We start from the raw sequence: 16148 nt of genomic DNA on the forward strand, positions 1-16148 counted from the left end.
TATCTAGAACGGTGCCTGTAGACAGGAGGTGCTTTACAAATGCTAGAACCAAATTCTTGTGTTATGGTCAGCCAGAGCCAAACAGGATAAAAGTCAGACCCTCAGATTCCTTCTAGAACTGAAGTCTTCACCCTCCCAGATACTTTGTCCAATCGCTCTTTTAGGATATAAAAGAGAGGAAGGCTACGAAGGATCTCCCACCTTTAATTTTTTTTAATTGGGGGTAGAGGAGACTCCAATTAGGGCAGTGGCACCAAGAAGGAAACACAACAGCAGGCCCTATTGCTAAGAGCAAAGCTCAGTGGGCACAGTCAGCAAAGGGTTATTATTACTCTTACTTCAAACTTCCATCCCCCACTGTCACTTTGTGTTAAAGGGTCAAGCACTGGGAATAAGCTGGTCAGTGACAGTCACTCTCATTAAGGGTTTCCTTCCCCAGCTTTTCTCCTTTCTGGCTTTGACTTTAAAAAAAAAAAAAAAAAAAGGAAGGAAGAAAGAAATGTGACGAAAGCCATCAAAACGGTTAGTCCCTTAGGCTAGGATTCCCATGGCTGGGCGGGCAAGCAGTTCAGATGCTACTTTTTCGTGGTACCCATTCTGATCACCCCAACTTCTCCTCCCTCTTCTTGACCACAGGACCCTGCACCAGGCCCTCGCCTGCCTGTTGACGCACCCTACGCACACGCACGGCACTTCCACAGCCCAGTGTGCTGCTTCATACAGAAGCTCCTGCTCCTCCCCTGTCTGGGTAAGCAGCCAGTCTGGGATTTGCAAGGACTGAGCCTTATCCATCCCCAAACCTTTAACAGAACGTTTCCTATAGAGTTCCCAACAAAGCTTTGATCAACCCACTGATTCTAGGATTTTGTTTTTTAAGCAAGCATTTACTTACTCTGAGCCAGGGTCCCTGAGAGGCCTTGGTAACACAGAATAATACATGTGGCCGCTGCTCCCGAGAAACTTACAGTTGAATCAGAGACACACATAAACAATCTTATTAGAGAATGATCAGTGTTATGAGAGAGGAAGGTGGGGGGAGGTTGCTACAGGGAGACATGGGCTTCAGCCAGCCTTGGAAACCAGAACTAGGACAAGGAGCTAGTGGAGAGCTCTCTATTGTTTGCAGTTCTTACTGTGAATAAGCAAGAATTACACTAACAGCGAATAAGCAAGAATTATACTAACAACAATACAACCGACAGGTGTGGCGCTTAAACATCCAGCCATTGTTGTATTCTGGGATCCCTGCTGGGTTGAGAGCTTCTCTGAGTGGGGCCCAGGCCTGGATAATATCAGAGGAGGTGATCAGCTGTGTTTGCTGAATAAGACCCTCAAAAGTTTCAGAAAGCAGGAAAAGCAGAGGTGACTGAGGAAATGGAGGCGCTGAGAGGTAGAACATTTTACCTTTTTTTCTCATGGGGAGTCAAGGACAAAGCATGTGAAAAGGGCTTCCCAGCCATTTGAGGCACACCAGAATGTAGCCTGTCCCAAGTACCATCTCTAATGAGCTCTCTGACCTACCGTGCAAGGCCCTGAGCCCACAGCAAGCTCCTCTTCTCCACTTAATACCAAATTTAGGGTCTAATCAAGATACCCTGAAGGTCACAAAGGGGAAGGTGGATGTTCTGCAAGTACTCAATAGTGTTTGTCAAAGCAGCACGTGAGCACCAGATGAGTCAGAAGTCCCTGGGCTCTGCTGCTAATGTGCCATGTGACCTGGGCAAGTTTCTTCCCCTCTCTTACCCTACATTTCCTCATTTATAAAATGTGAGAGTTGGACAATATCTAAGATCCCTTCCAATTCCAACAATCTATGAGTCCACGAATGATTTATGTTAGTGGGGAAGAGGATTTGCAGACCATGTCTGATTAAAACTCAACAGCTAAGATTCCTTGTAATTCTAACAATCCATGAGCAGGAATTATTCTCATTGTATTAAGGAGGCCCTGCAACGGGTGACCCTTCCTTCAGAGGCCAAGCAGAGAACAGGCCTGTGTGCTCTCTGGCTGTAGTCACTGAGCTGGAAACATTTAACAAGCAAGCAGTCTAGGGCTGGGCTTGCAAACCGACGACAAGATGCTACTTACTATGCAGCAGGCCACCAGGGCTCCTTGAGCAAATCCTGCCAGGACGTCACCGGGATGGTGCTTGTGGTCAGAGACGCGTGACAGTCCCGTGTAGAAGGCCATCATGAGCAGGGTGAACTGCAGGAGAGGCCGGAGCAGGCGGGCGCCTCGCCAAGTGAAGCGGGCCTGCAGGTACAGCTGGAGGGAGGAGAGAAAAGGGGCAGACACCAAGTGACATTCTGTTCACCTGCATTATAACACCAGACTGGCCCTGGTCCACACACTACATTTCTGCTAAACGGAACCATCGGAACCTTGGTGGTATGCTGTAGAAGGAGCATTCAACTTGGACATCACCTCAGGCCTGTTATTTAAACTCTGAGCCTTAGTTCCCATAGTAAAGAGTAAGAAAAATAGATCTTACCACCTAGGGAGGGTCAAACAAGGTAACACCATGTGAATGGCTGTAGCATACTGCTTGACATTAAAAAAGCAAAAACAAAACAAAAAAAAGAACAGTTGCTGTGGAGTCGTTTCCAACTCATGATGACCCCACGTGAGTCAGAGTAAAACTGTCCTCTATAGGGTTTTCAGTGGCCAATTTTTTGGAAGTAGGCTTCTTCCAAGGCATCTCTGGGTGGACTGGAACCTCCAACCTTTCAGTTAGCAGCTGAGTGCGTTAACCCTTTGCACCCCCCAGTGACACCGCTTGGCACATGGTAAGCACTTAATAAATTAGAGTTTCTTGATGGAAGCTCTAATTCAAGAACAGTAACCAGGGCTAAAAAAATGTTTCTTATTTGATAATGGATGATAACTCACTTAAGCCAGTTGTCTGTTTTTTTCCTGTGGATCACAGGTGTACAATCTCTATACTACCTACCTCTCAGAATTGCCATGGAAACAAAATACATGATGCAAATGTAAAGGGTGGTTATCATAATACTCAGAAAGGGATGCTTCTACTTCAAAGGAAAGTGACTCTATGAAAGAACTAGTATGTACATCACCACTACAGGTCTATGGATTTTGAATAAGAATATAAGGAAACACATAAACCAACAGACAATGCCAGAAACTTTCAAATAAAAGTTGACAGACACTGAACTGGGTGGGGTAGAAGATTAACCTGAAGAAAATGGGGGGAAAAGAAACCAGCAAAACACCCCTGGCCGAAGCAAAGAAGTTGAAATGACGTCAGCTGGGCATTGTCCCCTTGGAGTTATCTTGCTGCAGTTTCCGTTCTAACCTTGGGGCACAACCTACTTCCCAGGTTCCTGTGGGAACTTGGGGAACAAGAGGGAAGAGGCAGCAGGACAAGGGGAACTTCCGACTACAAATCAAAGCACTTGGAGAGGCCAAAAGAAAAGGGAAGAGAGAGGGGAGGGGTCTGATGGCCTAAAGATAGACCTGGGACAGGGGCAAAGGCGTGACTTTGCCCTTCCTGAGACAAATGAATACCTTCCTTTTGGTGGTCAGGGAAGAGCAAGTGATCGGTCTTGAAGACACAAGAACAGTGGAAGAAGGTCCTAGAGTCACTTACTCTCGGCTGTGCAGGGTCGGCCTACAGAACTGAATCACTTACTTAGGAAACTATTTCAATAAAGTCAGGCAACTTTATAATTGTTTGGAAATTATATGAATGTGTTATTGGAAAACCCAAGAGTAACCAAAGGAAAAAAAAAAAAAGAGACTGCACTGGTGGTGTTGGCTGGCACATGAGTGACAAACATCAACACTTTTCTCACATACAAATAGTAACTAGTTAAAAATCTAAAAGGAGAAATTAAACCCTCATAATAGCAAGGGGATCAAATAAATAGTAATTTACCAATATCTGCACAGGATTTTCATGAAATAAGGAACATAAAGGACAACTTGACCTTTATGTAGACTGAGAATTTTTGTTTATAAAAACACTCAATTTATAAAAGTTGATATGTAAATTCAGCGAGATTTCCATGAATATCCTCCAAAGATGTGGAGGAAAAACTTGTGGAAAAAAATTATTATAGAGATAATCTAAAAGACCAAACCTGTGGGACTAGCCAGTAAAAACAAAAACAAAAAGAAGGCAGGCATCCTGGTAGGTACTAAGGGCACAAAAATGACAACTTGTAATCCCTGCCCATGGAGCATACAGTCGGGGAATACATGAAAACAAGTAAGTGTGAATAGGTGTTTGCTGGGAGTTAAGAGGATAGTAGTGAGGGGTGTGTATAGCAGGCAAAGCCAGGGCATAGAGGCCAGAAATCAAAGTTTCCAAGAACAAGCAGTTCGGTATAGCTGGAGAAGGGGGTATATGAGGAGGCAATGAGAAATGGGGCTGAAGAGGCAAGCAGGGCCAGATTATGAAGGACCTTGAATGTCAAACTAAAGAACCTGGCCTTTATTCAGTAGGCCAGTGTTTCCTAAACCATATTCCATGGAACACTAAAGGTCTTGCAATAAAAAAAGATTGGTAAATGCTCTCAGCTAAGTCCTTATTTTAGTCACAGTGCTTATAAAATGATTAAAGCTCTGAGGAGTCCTGCAGAAAAAAACTTACTTGACCTTAAATCATTATTATTTATAGAACACCTACCTAACTGAATCATGATTGGGAAATGTTGCTGTAAGCAATTGTGAGAAACTAAATGGTTTTAAGCAAGGTACTCAGTATCATAAAAAATAATGTGGTTGCTTTGTAAGGGCTCTAGGCAAGCCTGGGTCACTACAGGCAATAATAAAGTCACAGAAAATCCAAAGCTTAGGCCAAAGACTATTCCTCATTTCTGCTGAAATCACCCAACAAATGGGAAGGCTGCCATCATGAATCAAAAGACCCCTTTATTTTGGTAGCAGTGATGGGGATGATGCTGGTCTAGCTCCTACTCAGCAAGAATCTTTAGGACAATGGCGAGATCAAGGCATGGGGAATATTCCATTTGCAATGTGCCCACTATGGTCTGGACTTGCTCCAGCTATTCTTGGCAATGGATGGGGGTGGAGTGGGTAATAGAAAGCACATACATTTTAATCAGAAAATTCTCACTGAGCCTATAAAATAGGTTTCAAAACCACTGTCTTCCACGTCTGTGGTAGAATTGATGACGTAGATCAAGTGCCTGATACACACAACAATGTTATTGTTATTGTTGGGTGCTGTCGAGTCAATGCCAACTCATAGCAACCCCATGTGTTACAGATTAGAACTTCTCCATAGGGTTTTCATAGCTGTTATCCTTACAGAAGCAGGTCACCAGGTTTTTCTCCTGCAAAACCACTGGGTGGGTTTGAACCGTCAGCCTTTCATTTAGCACCTGAGTGCTTACCCATTATACCACCAGGTTCCTTGTTCAGTACATTGATGATTTTATTCTCTAGCCACTTTTCTTTATTTGAGCCCAGTGGCCTCAAGATTTTTTATTTTCCTCACTGAAAAAGGTACAGGTCCTCAGAAAATGCCTTTTCAAAACCCAACCCCTTCCCCCAACCCCATGCATGCAGACTTTAGGTCAAGGGTCTTGGGAGTCAGGGTGGGGCAGAGGAAGGGTGGGTTTCCCAACCGGACAAGGCACACATCTCCCTTTCCAATGACTCAGATACTTAAGGCTGGAGCTCAATGAAAGAAAAAAAAAAATGAGAGGAACTTGAGGAGGGAGGAAGAGAGCAGTCATCAGAATAGCTTCAGGAAGGGAGTGCTGATGAATGAGAAAGGAGTAGGGGGCCATGGGAAAAGAACTCAGTTGGGAAGCAGTCAGACATGGGATTGCAGTCACCAGAGAGAAGCTTGTTCTCCCATATGCATCAGTGACTAATACATTTACTGAGGAATGCCTCAAGAACTGGGGTTGATTCTGGTGTCTGTAGCTGGTACTTTGGGGGAAGCTGTGAAATAGCAAAGTGTATTTTGAGGTGAGACAGCCCTGATTCCAGTCCTGGTTCTACCACATACAAACTGTGTATAACTTTAGCAAGTCACTTAAGCCCTCTAAGGCTCTGTCTTCATTTTTAAAAGAAAGATGACAGTATCTCCTTCTCAGTGCTGACAGGATCAAATGAGACAATATGCCAAGTACTCTCTGCCTGGCAAAACAGGCATTCAACACACTCCAGAAACTGAGGTCACCTTTTTGCCATGATAAATGAGATTTACTCAATGACTGGTGATTTCACCAAAACAAGTAAATTATGAACAGAAGAGGCTGCATAACTGCCTTCCACCCAGTGGCTACATTGAATTCGAGAAGTAAATTGGTGGCCATAAGCTTCAAAGTTGATCAAAGGATCTGATAACCCTCTCCCCACCCCACAGCAATCTAACAAATAGATTGGATTTTGCCAGTGCATAACTCCATTCATGAAGAATGGACAGCTTTGTGTTTTTTGTTTTTTGTAAAGTAGAGGGTGTTTGAAGTCATACACTTCCATGGCTGGGTCTCACTCTGATCAGGGGGTACATTCTGGAGCGCTCTGAGGTTGTTGTTGTTAGCTGCCCTCAAGTCGGGCACTGACTCAGGGCGACCCCACGCACAACAGGACAAAATGCTGCCTGGTCCTACACCATCCCCATCATGGGTTGCGAATCAGACAGTTGTGATCCATAGGGTTTCCACTGGCTGATTTTTAAGTAGATCACCAAGCCTTTCTTTCTAGTACTTAGTTTGGAAGCTCTGCTGAAATCTCTTCAGCATCACAGCAACACACAAGCCGCCAGTGATAGATGGGTGGTGGCTGCACATGAGGTGCACTGGCCAGGAATAGGACCTGGGTCTCCCGCATGGACAGTGAGAATCCCACTGCTGAACCACCAATGCCTCTGCTGGAGTGCTACACTCTCTTGGAAACCCTAGCCTGGGATGATATGTAACTCTGGAGGCTCTGTTCATTCCCACTCCAGAAGGGGCCTCGTACACCTTATTCAGGAGAAGAAGCCAAACCTTCCTGACAGCAATGATTCCATGCCCCTGCCCTGGACCAAAACAGCAAGGAGACTCTTTTCCAGAGTCAGAATTCCTACAGGGATTTCACCTAAGTCCCAAACACCCTGAGCAAAACCACTAATGCACTTCTCCATTGTCAGCAGCCTGGAGTCCTTGCCCGTTTTCACCTCCCCATCTGTGTGAAGACCTCTGTGCTGGGAGAATCAGGGTCTGGGTCTACTCTCTGAGCATCAGTGTGTCCCTGGCTGCAGAAAGTGATCTGCAGGCAAGTAACTAGATTCGAATCTGTTCTCTGCTGTATACCCTGGACAAGCCACTCTGCTTCTCTGGATTTGTTTTCTCTTATACAAAGTAAGGAGATCTGTTCATTAAAAAAAAAAACAAAAAACATGGTGTAAGCATCTATTATGCTCAAAACTCTATGAAAGGCTCAGACAAGCATAAAATATGTTCCTTCATGAAAAAAAAACATAATCTTAAAGTCCCTTTCTTGTATCAAGATTTTGGTTCCAATTGCTAAAATAAAACTGCTGATTGTGGATATGATGAAGATTACTACACAACAGTCTATGTCTGTCCCTAAAATTAATGTATGTACAAGTCCCTGGCACATAGCACATACTCCATAAATACAGCTCTCTTCTCCCCACAGGTCATAGCTTCAAAATGGAGATCCTGCAGAATTCCAACAAAACCTCCTTAGAAAGTTCTGGCTAAATTCAAGCCTACTTGTCTGGTTTGAACCAGCAGAGTCAGATGTGGTGTGAGTCACACTCCCTCTGCTTCTTGCTAAGTCATTTGTGTTTCATTAAATGATTTGCATACTGGTGAAACAGGTCCGTACTGTCCTCTTACTTCATTTCCATTGCTCCTGGGACAGCTCTGCTAAAAGTGAAAAGAAGGCTTTTGTCCTTCTGTATGTCCCTGTCTACCCTCTTCTTGGAATCCAGTCCAGATCACCGACAGCCACAGTGAGGAACTTTTTCCCTTTTGGGATTTCCTCCATGGCTCCCATTTGACTATGGTCCATGTGCCCCGTGGCTCACCTACATGGTGGGTACAGAACTAGAATTATTTAACTATGAAGTAGTTTATATGTTAGTAATTGGTGTAATAGGCCTTTAAGCCCAAAGGTGAATTTCTAGTTGATTTTTCTCCTCTTTAAGAAGGAAATCAGATTTTGTCTTCTGTCACTGTCAGGGGGAGGAAAGAAAAGTACCATTTTGCTAAGCACTGTTCTAGACACTGTGCTGGGTGCTTTCAAGTTTATTATCTGCAGTTGTCACAATAATCCAGCTAGGTAGGCATCACTGTGCTCATTTTACAGATGAAGCAATCAAGACTAAAAGAGGCCATGTCACTTGCTCACTTTACATTGAATAAGGCTTGCTTCTTTACAAGTCCGGAAACCCTGGTGGTGTAGTGGTTAAGTGCTACAGCTGCTAACCAAAAGGTCAGCAGTTCAAATCTGCCAGGCACGCCTTGGAAACTCTATGGGGCAGTTCTCCTCTGTCCTGTAGGGTCGCTATGAGTTGGAATCGACTCAACGGCATTGGGTTTGGTTTTGTTTTCTTTACAAGTCCATGCTCTAGGCTCAGAACAACCTGGTTTCTATAGGGAATTAGTGCATTGAGACAAAGCATTGGTCTTTTTGTACTGAGCCTCCGTCCATGGAGAAAAGAAGCAATTTGAGGGGACTATACAGCTGCCATGGACTAAAGGACAACCTCCAGGGGTTCTGTTATGGATTGAATTGTGTCCCCCCCAAAATGTGTGTCAACTTGGATAGGCCATGATTTCCAGTATTGTGTGATTGTCCACCATTGTCATCTGATGTGGTTTTCCTATGTGTTGTAAATCCTACCTTCATGATGTTAATGAGGTAGGATTAGAGACAGTTATGTTAATGAGGCAGGACTCAATCTACAAAATTAAGTTGTGTCTTGAGTCATTCTCTTTTGAGATATAAAAGAGAGAAGGAAGCAGAGAGGTAGGGGTACTGCCTACCACCAAGAATGAAGAGCCAGGAGCATGAGAGTTCTTTGGACCTGGGGTCCCTGCACTGAGAAACTCCTAGACCAGGGGAAGATTGATGACGAGAACCTTCCCCCAGAGCTGATAAAATGAAAAAGACTTCCCCTGGAGCTGGCACCCTGAATTCAGACTTCTAGCCTCCTAGACTGTGAGAGAATAAATTTCTCTTTGTTAAAGCCATCCACTTGTAGTATGTCTGTTATAGCAGCATCGGATAATTAAGACAGGTTCCATTTGGAACTTCTGGCTTTTCTTATTCACCTGTCATACACTTTCATAAATGCCCACATCTGAAGTACATTTGTACAGCTTTTGTAGGAGTAGAAGAACCTCCAAACTGATCTTGAACTGACTTAGTACACCTTATAGCAGAGTTAAAAGTGTTCCCCATTAGTACACCACACAGCAGTTAACTAGCCCTTTCCTCTGTGTTTCAACCCTTTAGCCCTCCTCAGTAACAGAACTTAATCCAACTATTTTGCAGCTATTTACTTTTCAGTCTTTCTGCAGAAAACTGTGAGCCCTTTTTGTGTCCCCAGGTCCTCTTAACAGGGTACAACACACACCAGGTATTCAGCAACTTCACAGTGGGTGGGTGGGTAGATGGGTGGATGGGTAGATGGGTGGATGGATGGATGGATGGATGGATGGATGGATGGATGGATGGATGGATGGATGGATGGATGGATGGAGAAAATAGGGAAAAAGGAGAGGGAGATCATTTGGTGCAGTGGCTTATACCTTTTGGGAACAACAATCTTGTTCCTATCCTGGTGTGGGCATTTTATTCAGATCCTAGGATCTGTGGGAAGACTATGCTTTGTGGGGATATCGAAACCCACTGCTCCAGGATTTAAATATGTTGAACAAAACCTCAGTGACTAACAACCACAGGCTGGAGAATGTGGCTGTTAGAACGCAGCCACTTCCCTGTTTCCTTGGTACCTAACACAGCCTTGGACGTATAAACAGTTCTCACAGGGCACCACGGTGAGGGAAGACGTACATGGTTCAGTGAAGGGGCAGCAAAGGTCTTCCCTGTACCACACAGTCCCTTAGGAACTTATCAAGTGACTGATGGGGAAACAAAACAAAAATTCTGATGGGGATGGAAAGCAGCATGGCCTGTGAGTACAAGAAGACCAGGGACTCATTAATTCATCAAATATTTACTGCACACTTACTATGTATCATGCCTGTTTTGGAAAGTGGAGACACAGCCATTAGTAAGGAGACAAAATCCCCTCCCCCACAGAGCTTACAATTTGGCTGGGGAGACAAACAAGTGAATATATAGAATTTCAGATGACAATAAATTAGGAAAAAAAAAAAAAGCAGCAAAAGGGAATAGGGAGGATGGGAGAAGGGGGTGCCATTTTAAACAAGGTGGTCAAAAAAGGCTTCTCTTAAAAAGTACCTGAAGAAGGTGAGGGAGCCAACACACAGATTCCTGGGAAAAAAGCACAAGCAGGCAAGGGAATCCCTTGCTGCTAACTTACCGCTGCCTATTCTGGGTTGCAGAATAAAGAGTTGAGACCAATGATTCCAAAGGCCTTTTCTGTTTTCAGGTGTGCCCTCCACCTTGCTCTCTACCAGCCATCAAAGCTGGGCTCAACTGAACACCCATAGTTTCCCCAACCACCATCCTACTTTACAGCTGCATGTTGATTAACCCTACTGGAAGCCTCTCTGGCTTCTGCCATCCTCAGCCCAGGTTAGCTTGGGTACCCCAATTCTGAGCTTCCATAATAACCTGTGCATCTCTTCCCCTATTGCTCAGTGTACCAGGTTGCAGTCAGTGCCTATCTCCTCCTCTAGGCTAAGAAACCCCCCAGGGCTGTGACCACACCTTACTCACCTCGGTATTCTCAACTTCTAGCGTAGTAAACCCATTGCCATCAAGTTGATTATGACTCATAGCAACCCTATAGGATAGAGCAGAACTGCCCTGTAGGGTTTCCAAAGAGCAGCTGGTAGATTTGAACTGCCAACATTTTGGTTAGCAGCTGAGGTCTTAACCACTGCGCCATCAGGGCTCCATTCTAGCATAGTGCTTGGTGAATAACTGTCACTCAGTAAACATGTGCTGAAAGCTGAGTGCATCAGTGAGTTCCTTAGGGCAGGGCCCAGGTCTGATTCATTTCAGTATCCCCAGAAGGCAGCACAGTGCCTGGTCCAACAGAGGTGACACCTGGTATACCACATGAATTGGTGCCTAGCCCTGATGTTGCCATTTTATCCAACCATGGAGATGCAGGGCCAATCCAGATGTGGTCCTCTGGGGTGTGGGGTAGGCCAGGGCTCAAGGCTAGGAAACAGAGTTTATACTTATATATGCTGCAGGGTTTTTTTTATTAGAATTTGCACGAATCTCTAACAAGCCTATCCTCATCCTTAAGCTTCCATGCCCAGAGATAATTTGGTGTTTAGGGCATGGTTTTTCCAAACAAACCATTTTGCAAATTAAACCTAACATGGTGTGCCCTTCAAAGTTATGAGAGGCTCCAGGAACGAGACTGGTGCTGGAAGCCCAGGAGTGGGATGGCTGGTGCTTCTGGTCTGCCACTCAACTGTGCACCCTGAACCCAGTGGGAACGTGGGCATGCCTGTGTCCCTAATGGCTTCTCATCTTTGCTTTCAGCATTTGTGATAGTTCAAACTTCTTTCACATGGAACTATAGAGGCTGAGAGATAAAGACGCGATTTAATCCTGCTCTTTCTTTGGATGGATGGGGTAAGTAAGGTCCAGGAAGGAAAAGTGGCAGCACCTCTACAAACTGGACCTAATTTTCTCCTTTTTACAGATGAGTATACCGAGCCTCTAAGGTCAAGTAACCCAACTCACAGGCCCACGGCTGATAACTGGCATGGCCAGATTTGACTGCAGGATTGTCTGGCTCTAAAGGCAAAAGCTGCCAATGCTACACCCAGCTGGCTCACACATGGTTCTCCCCCAACGCTCCAGGGAAGCTGCAGAATCACAGGCTACATTAAGGCACACACAAGGTACACCAGGGGAGGCCATAGGCTGTTCAGCCAACTCCAGGACTTCCTGAAGCCCAACATAAAAGCATTGGGGGAGACTCTAAAGGCTCCCTGATGACTGACTGCAGGAGTCTCCATCGCCCCTGGCCAGCAGCAGGCAGCAGGCAGCAATGGTGTTCTTCAAACTTCCTGTAGAAAGTTTTGCAAACTGGGCATTAAAAGGGCCCGGATTTCTGTGCAAATCACATAAAAACCAGCTCTGGCAAAGACCACAGGTCCTTATTTTTTGGTTGTTAGCTTCAGAGGTTTCAGGGCAAGATAACCGTACAGTTAAAAGCAGAGCCGTGTGTATATTGTTGTATATGTGGGTGTCTGTGAGTTGTGAAGGCTGAGAGTATATATGTTTGTATGAGTTCCTGGGAGTACGTGGTATGTGAATGGGGGCAGGGAAACATGCAATAACATGCTTAGAAGATGAGGGAAGCTCCCCACCCTTTCAGGAATATGAAGGCACTATGTTTTATTCCTCCCTTAGAGAGATGGAAATAGACTTTCATTAAAATATACTCCTTCGCCATCAGCCCACAGAGTGTTCTTGTTGTCCTCATAGCTGTAAGGACTCGATGGTGGGGGTAGAAAGGGAGTATTTCAGCTGCTAATGCAGGTCTGAACAAAAGCAGACTTCCTTCAGGTAAAACTGAAATTAGGGTCAGAAGGTATATTCCTGAAGTTTATATTTTTTTTTTAATTGCGGTAAATATCCAACATACGTACAACATACATTTCAACATTCTTCACATGTACAATTTAGTCACATTAACTGTATCTATCATGTTGTACAGCCATCACTATTAGCCATGTTTGACTTCCTTAAGGGTATCTGGAAGAGGTTTTTTTGTTTTTGTTTTGGTTTGTTTGTTTGATAAGTGCAGTACAATGAAAAGAACATATGGCAACTCTGGAGTCATAAAGACCAGATTTCAAATACATTTTCTGCCTCTTACCATTTGTAGAACTTTTACTAGATTCAGAGTTTTTGTTTTTTAATCTGAAAATAAGGTAATCAACGTGTATCTAGTTAGGTTACTGAGAGAATCAAACATTACAGGGTAAGCTCAGACCAGGGCCTGGCACATAGGAGGCACCCCAAAACATGCCAGCACTTTCACTTTGGAGACAGCTGCTGGGGACAGAATGCACAGTGTTGGTTTCAAAATTATCCAGTGTTTTCCTCTTGGAAGAAAATGAAGGGACATGAAAGAAGTACCCTCATATGACTCTGTTAAGCACCTTTACAAAACACTGAAATTACATTTGTAAAATTGCTTCCAGCCGTGGGTAAAAATGGAGCAAGAACCTAAATATCTTTGCTAAATCATCCTTCCTAAGAGTAAAACATGAAAATGAAAAGAGAAGGAAGGGAAGTACTATTCATGAGTAAATAAAATCCATGCTAAATGGGTTCATAAGTTGAGGTCCACCTTTGAGTTCTACAACCTAGGTAACAGGAAGCCCAGAGGGCTCTACTTGGAAAGTACTGGGGGAAAAACAAAACAAAACAAATACTCTCTGTTGTTTTTTTCCAATTCCTAATTATGTTTTTCAAATAAGTTGAAATCAAACTTTTTTTTCCAAACAGCTTACACATCTCTAAGCAACATCTGACCTCCCAGCACCTCCTTGCTCTGAACTCCATCAAAGCAGCTGAAGGCAGGAAGTGCCTTGGCACATGGACCTCATTCAAGGGGAGTGGAAAGGCTAGGGAGACCATATTTAACTGACAAGAAAAATAGACCAGCCTGCTGTCTGTGCAGCAGCTGGAGCAGAGAGCAGAGCACTTCACCTACACTGGCCGAGTGTCCAGGAAATGGGAGCAGATGCTGGCATAGGGAAGGCAGCAGCTTGAAGTCAGACATGTGTGAATTCATATCATGGTTCCACCACTAACTGAAGGACCTCAAACATGCTACTTAACTTCTCTGTGCTTTGGTGTCTGGATCCGAGAAATGGGAATAAGGATTTCGTGCTTCACATCACGGTTATGAGGTCATACGGGCTCATGGATGCAGGGGTTTTTTCTTACAACTCAGAATCACTATATGTAATCAGATAATAATGATTTTTAGAGCCCTTTTGTATAGCGATCATCTTCCATAAAGATTACATCAAAATCAAACCCCTTGCCATCGAGGTGATTCTGACTCATAGCGACCCTACAGGGCAAGAGAGAACTGCCTCATAAGGTTTCCAAGGCTGAAAATCTTTAGGAAAGCAGAGCCACTGGTGGGTTCAAACCACCGACCTTTCGGTTAGCAGCCAAGTGCTTCAACCAGTGCACCACAGGGGCTCCTCCAAAAAATTACAGCTAAGAAAATCCTACAGATCAGTTCTACTCTGTAACACATGGGGTCGCCATGAATCAGAATCAACACAGGAGCAATGGGTTTGGTTTCTCTGTTATCAGCAGAACATGGAGGAGGACTGACATATTGAACATTGCCAGGAATTTGATCAGAAGGCTTGGATTTGAGTGACAGTTCTGGTGTTTATACAAAATCTGGCAGTTCACTTGAATTCTCTGAGACTTTCTCAGCAATCTCTTGCCAAAAAATAGAGATAATAACATTACTTACAACATCAGGTTATTGTAAGGATCAAATAGGTTAATGGCTTTGCAGAAAACAGTGGTTCTTACCTTAAAACTGTATACAAATCTTTTTATCGCTTTATAATTTCAAAATGGGTGCACAGCCCTCATTAAGCAGCCATGGCAAATATTATTTTTATTTGAAAAATAAAAAGGGAAAGCCTAGAAAGTGTAACAACTTCTGCTAAGGCAGTGACAGAGCTCAGAATGGGACCTAACTTTTCTAACTCACCTCGAGTTTAGGGATTTCACAGGGAAGTCAGTCCCTAATCATTTTGAGACCTGTATGTACAGAAGCGATTCAGTCTGCAGCTGGACTCTGTTCTCATCAGAGGGAAGGTACTTACCACCAAATACAGCATGGTGTACATAGAGAAGGAGGCATGGCCGGAGAAGAAGGACTTCCTGCAAGAGCAAGAGAGGGCCATGAAATGGTCATATTCACATTCCTGATACATGTCTGTCTATCTGTCTTCCCTCCCTAGATTGTGACCTTAAGAGTGGGCACTATGTCTTGTTCATTTTTATATCCTTGGTAGTGCTTTGAACATGTTACCTGGAACACAGCAGTCACTCATCAATGCATGAATAAACAAAAAAAAATGAATGTATGTATCATAATCATTTATTTGTGCAAGAATGTGACCATTTGATCATGAGCTCCTCAAAAGTAGGAAATATACCTTGTTTGCCTGCGCAAGCCAGAGCCCAGTGTCAGGCCTGGCGCCTAGTAGGTGCTTAGTGTTCACTGAACTGTAGAGCATCAAAGGGGTGCATACTCTGGCCATGGGGAGGTGGTGTCTCACCTGGCTTCCTGGATTTTGCTGTCATCTCCTCTGCATCTGTAGTTTTGAATGTAGCCCTGGGAGCAGTTGATCTGGCTGAAATCTGGGTCGCAAACGCTCAAGAAGTGAGGACGCAGGCGCCCTATGGACACTTTGGCAATGTCTGTGAAGGACTGGCTGATGGCACAGCCAAAGACAAAGCAACCCACTTGCTTATAGAGTGCTGCCACGTAGGGATTCTGGATTGTTGACCGGGACTTCTCCTTCAGGTAATAGATCCGGTAGAATTCCCCTGTGATGATCTGAAAGGAAACCAACAGGGGAATTAGGCAGAATCGAGATCCATCATCCAAACTGATACTGTCAAGATATTTAGTAACAGAAGAATGTTCCATATATAACTCAGGTTATAATCTATAAAATCTCAATTTTCTATTTAAAAGGTACACAGACACAAATATGTACAGGAGGAAAGATGAAAGTGCTAATCTGGCCACTTATTTATTTATTTATTTATTTATTTATTTTTAAGTCCTGTAATGGCCATGTAATACCTTCACAACTAGAAAAATACACAATAAAATATATTTATGTGTAAATTTTATTTTTTTTAAAGGGAGAGGCAATGACTTACCTACAGGAAAAAAATTTAGATGAAGAATCAAGGATATTTTTAAGGGAATCCAGGGATGTCTGGGGATCTAA

The 16148-nt window shown here is 43.9% G+C and overlaps 1 protein-coding gene across 1 annotated transcript in view; it reads right to left on the reverse strand.

Annotated features, from left to right (window-relative positions):
- PLPP3 (phospholipid phosphatase 3) overlaps nt 1-16148 on the reverse strand; it is a 101963-nt gene that overhangs the window by 17434 nt on the left and 68381 nt on the right. Inside the window, exons 3-5 of the mRNA XM_003411056.4 lie at nt 15465-15745; nt 15006-15063; nt 2089-2265 (exon numbers count right to left, since the gene is read on the reverse strand). Of these exons, the coding sequence (XP_003411104.1) occupies nt 2089-2265; nt 15006-15063; nt 15465-15745 (516 nt within the window). The remainder of the gene's footprint in view (nt 1-2088; nt 2266-15005; nt 15064-15464; nt 15746-16148) is intronic.

Source organism: Loxodonta africana, chromosome 3, assembly GCF_030014295.1.
Source record: "Loxodonta africana isolate mLoxAfr1 chromosome 3, mLoxAfr1.hap2, whole genome shotgun sequence".
NCBI lineage: Eukaryota > Metazoa > Chordata > Mammalia > Proboscidea > Elephantidae > Loxodonta > Loxodonta africana.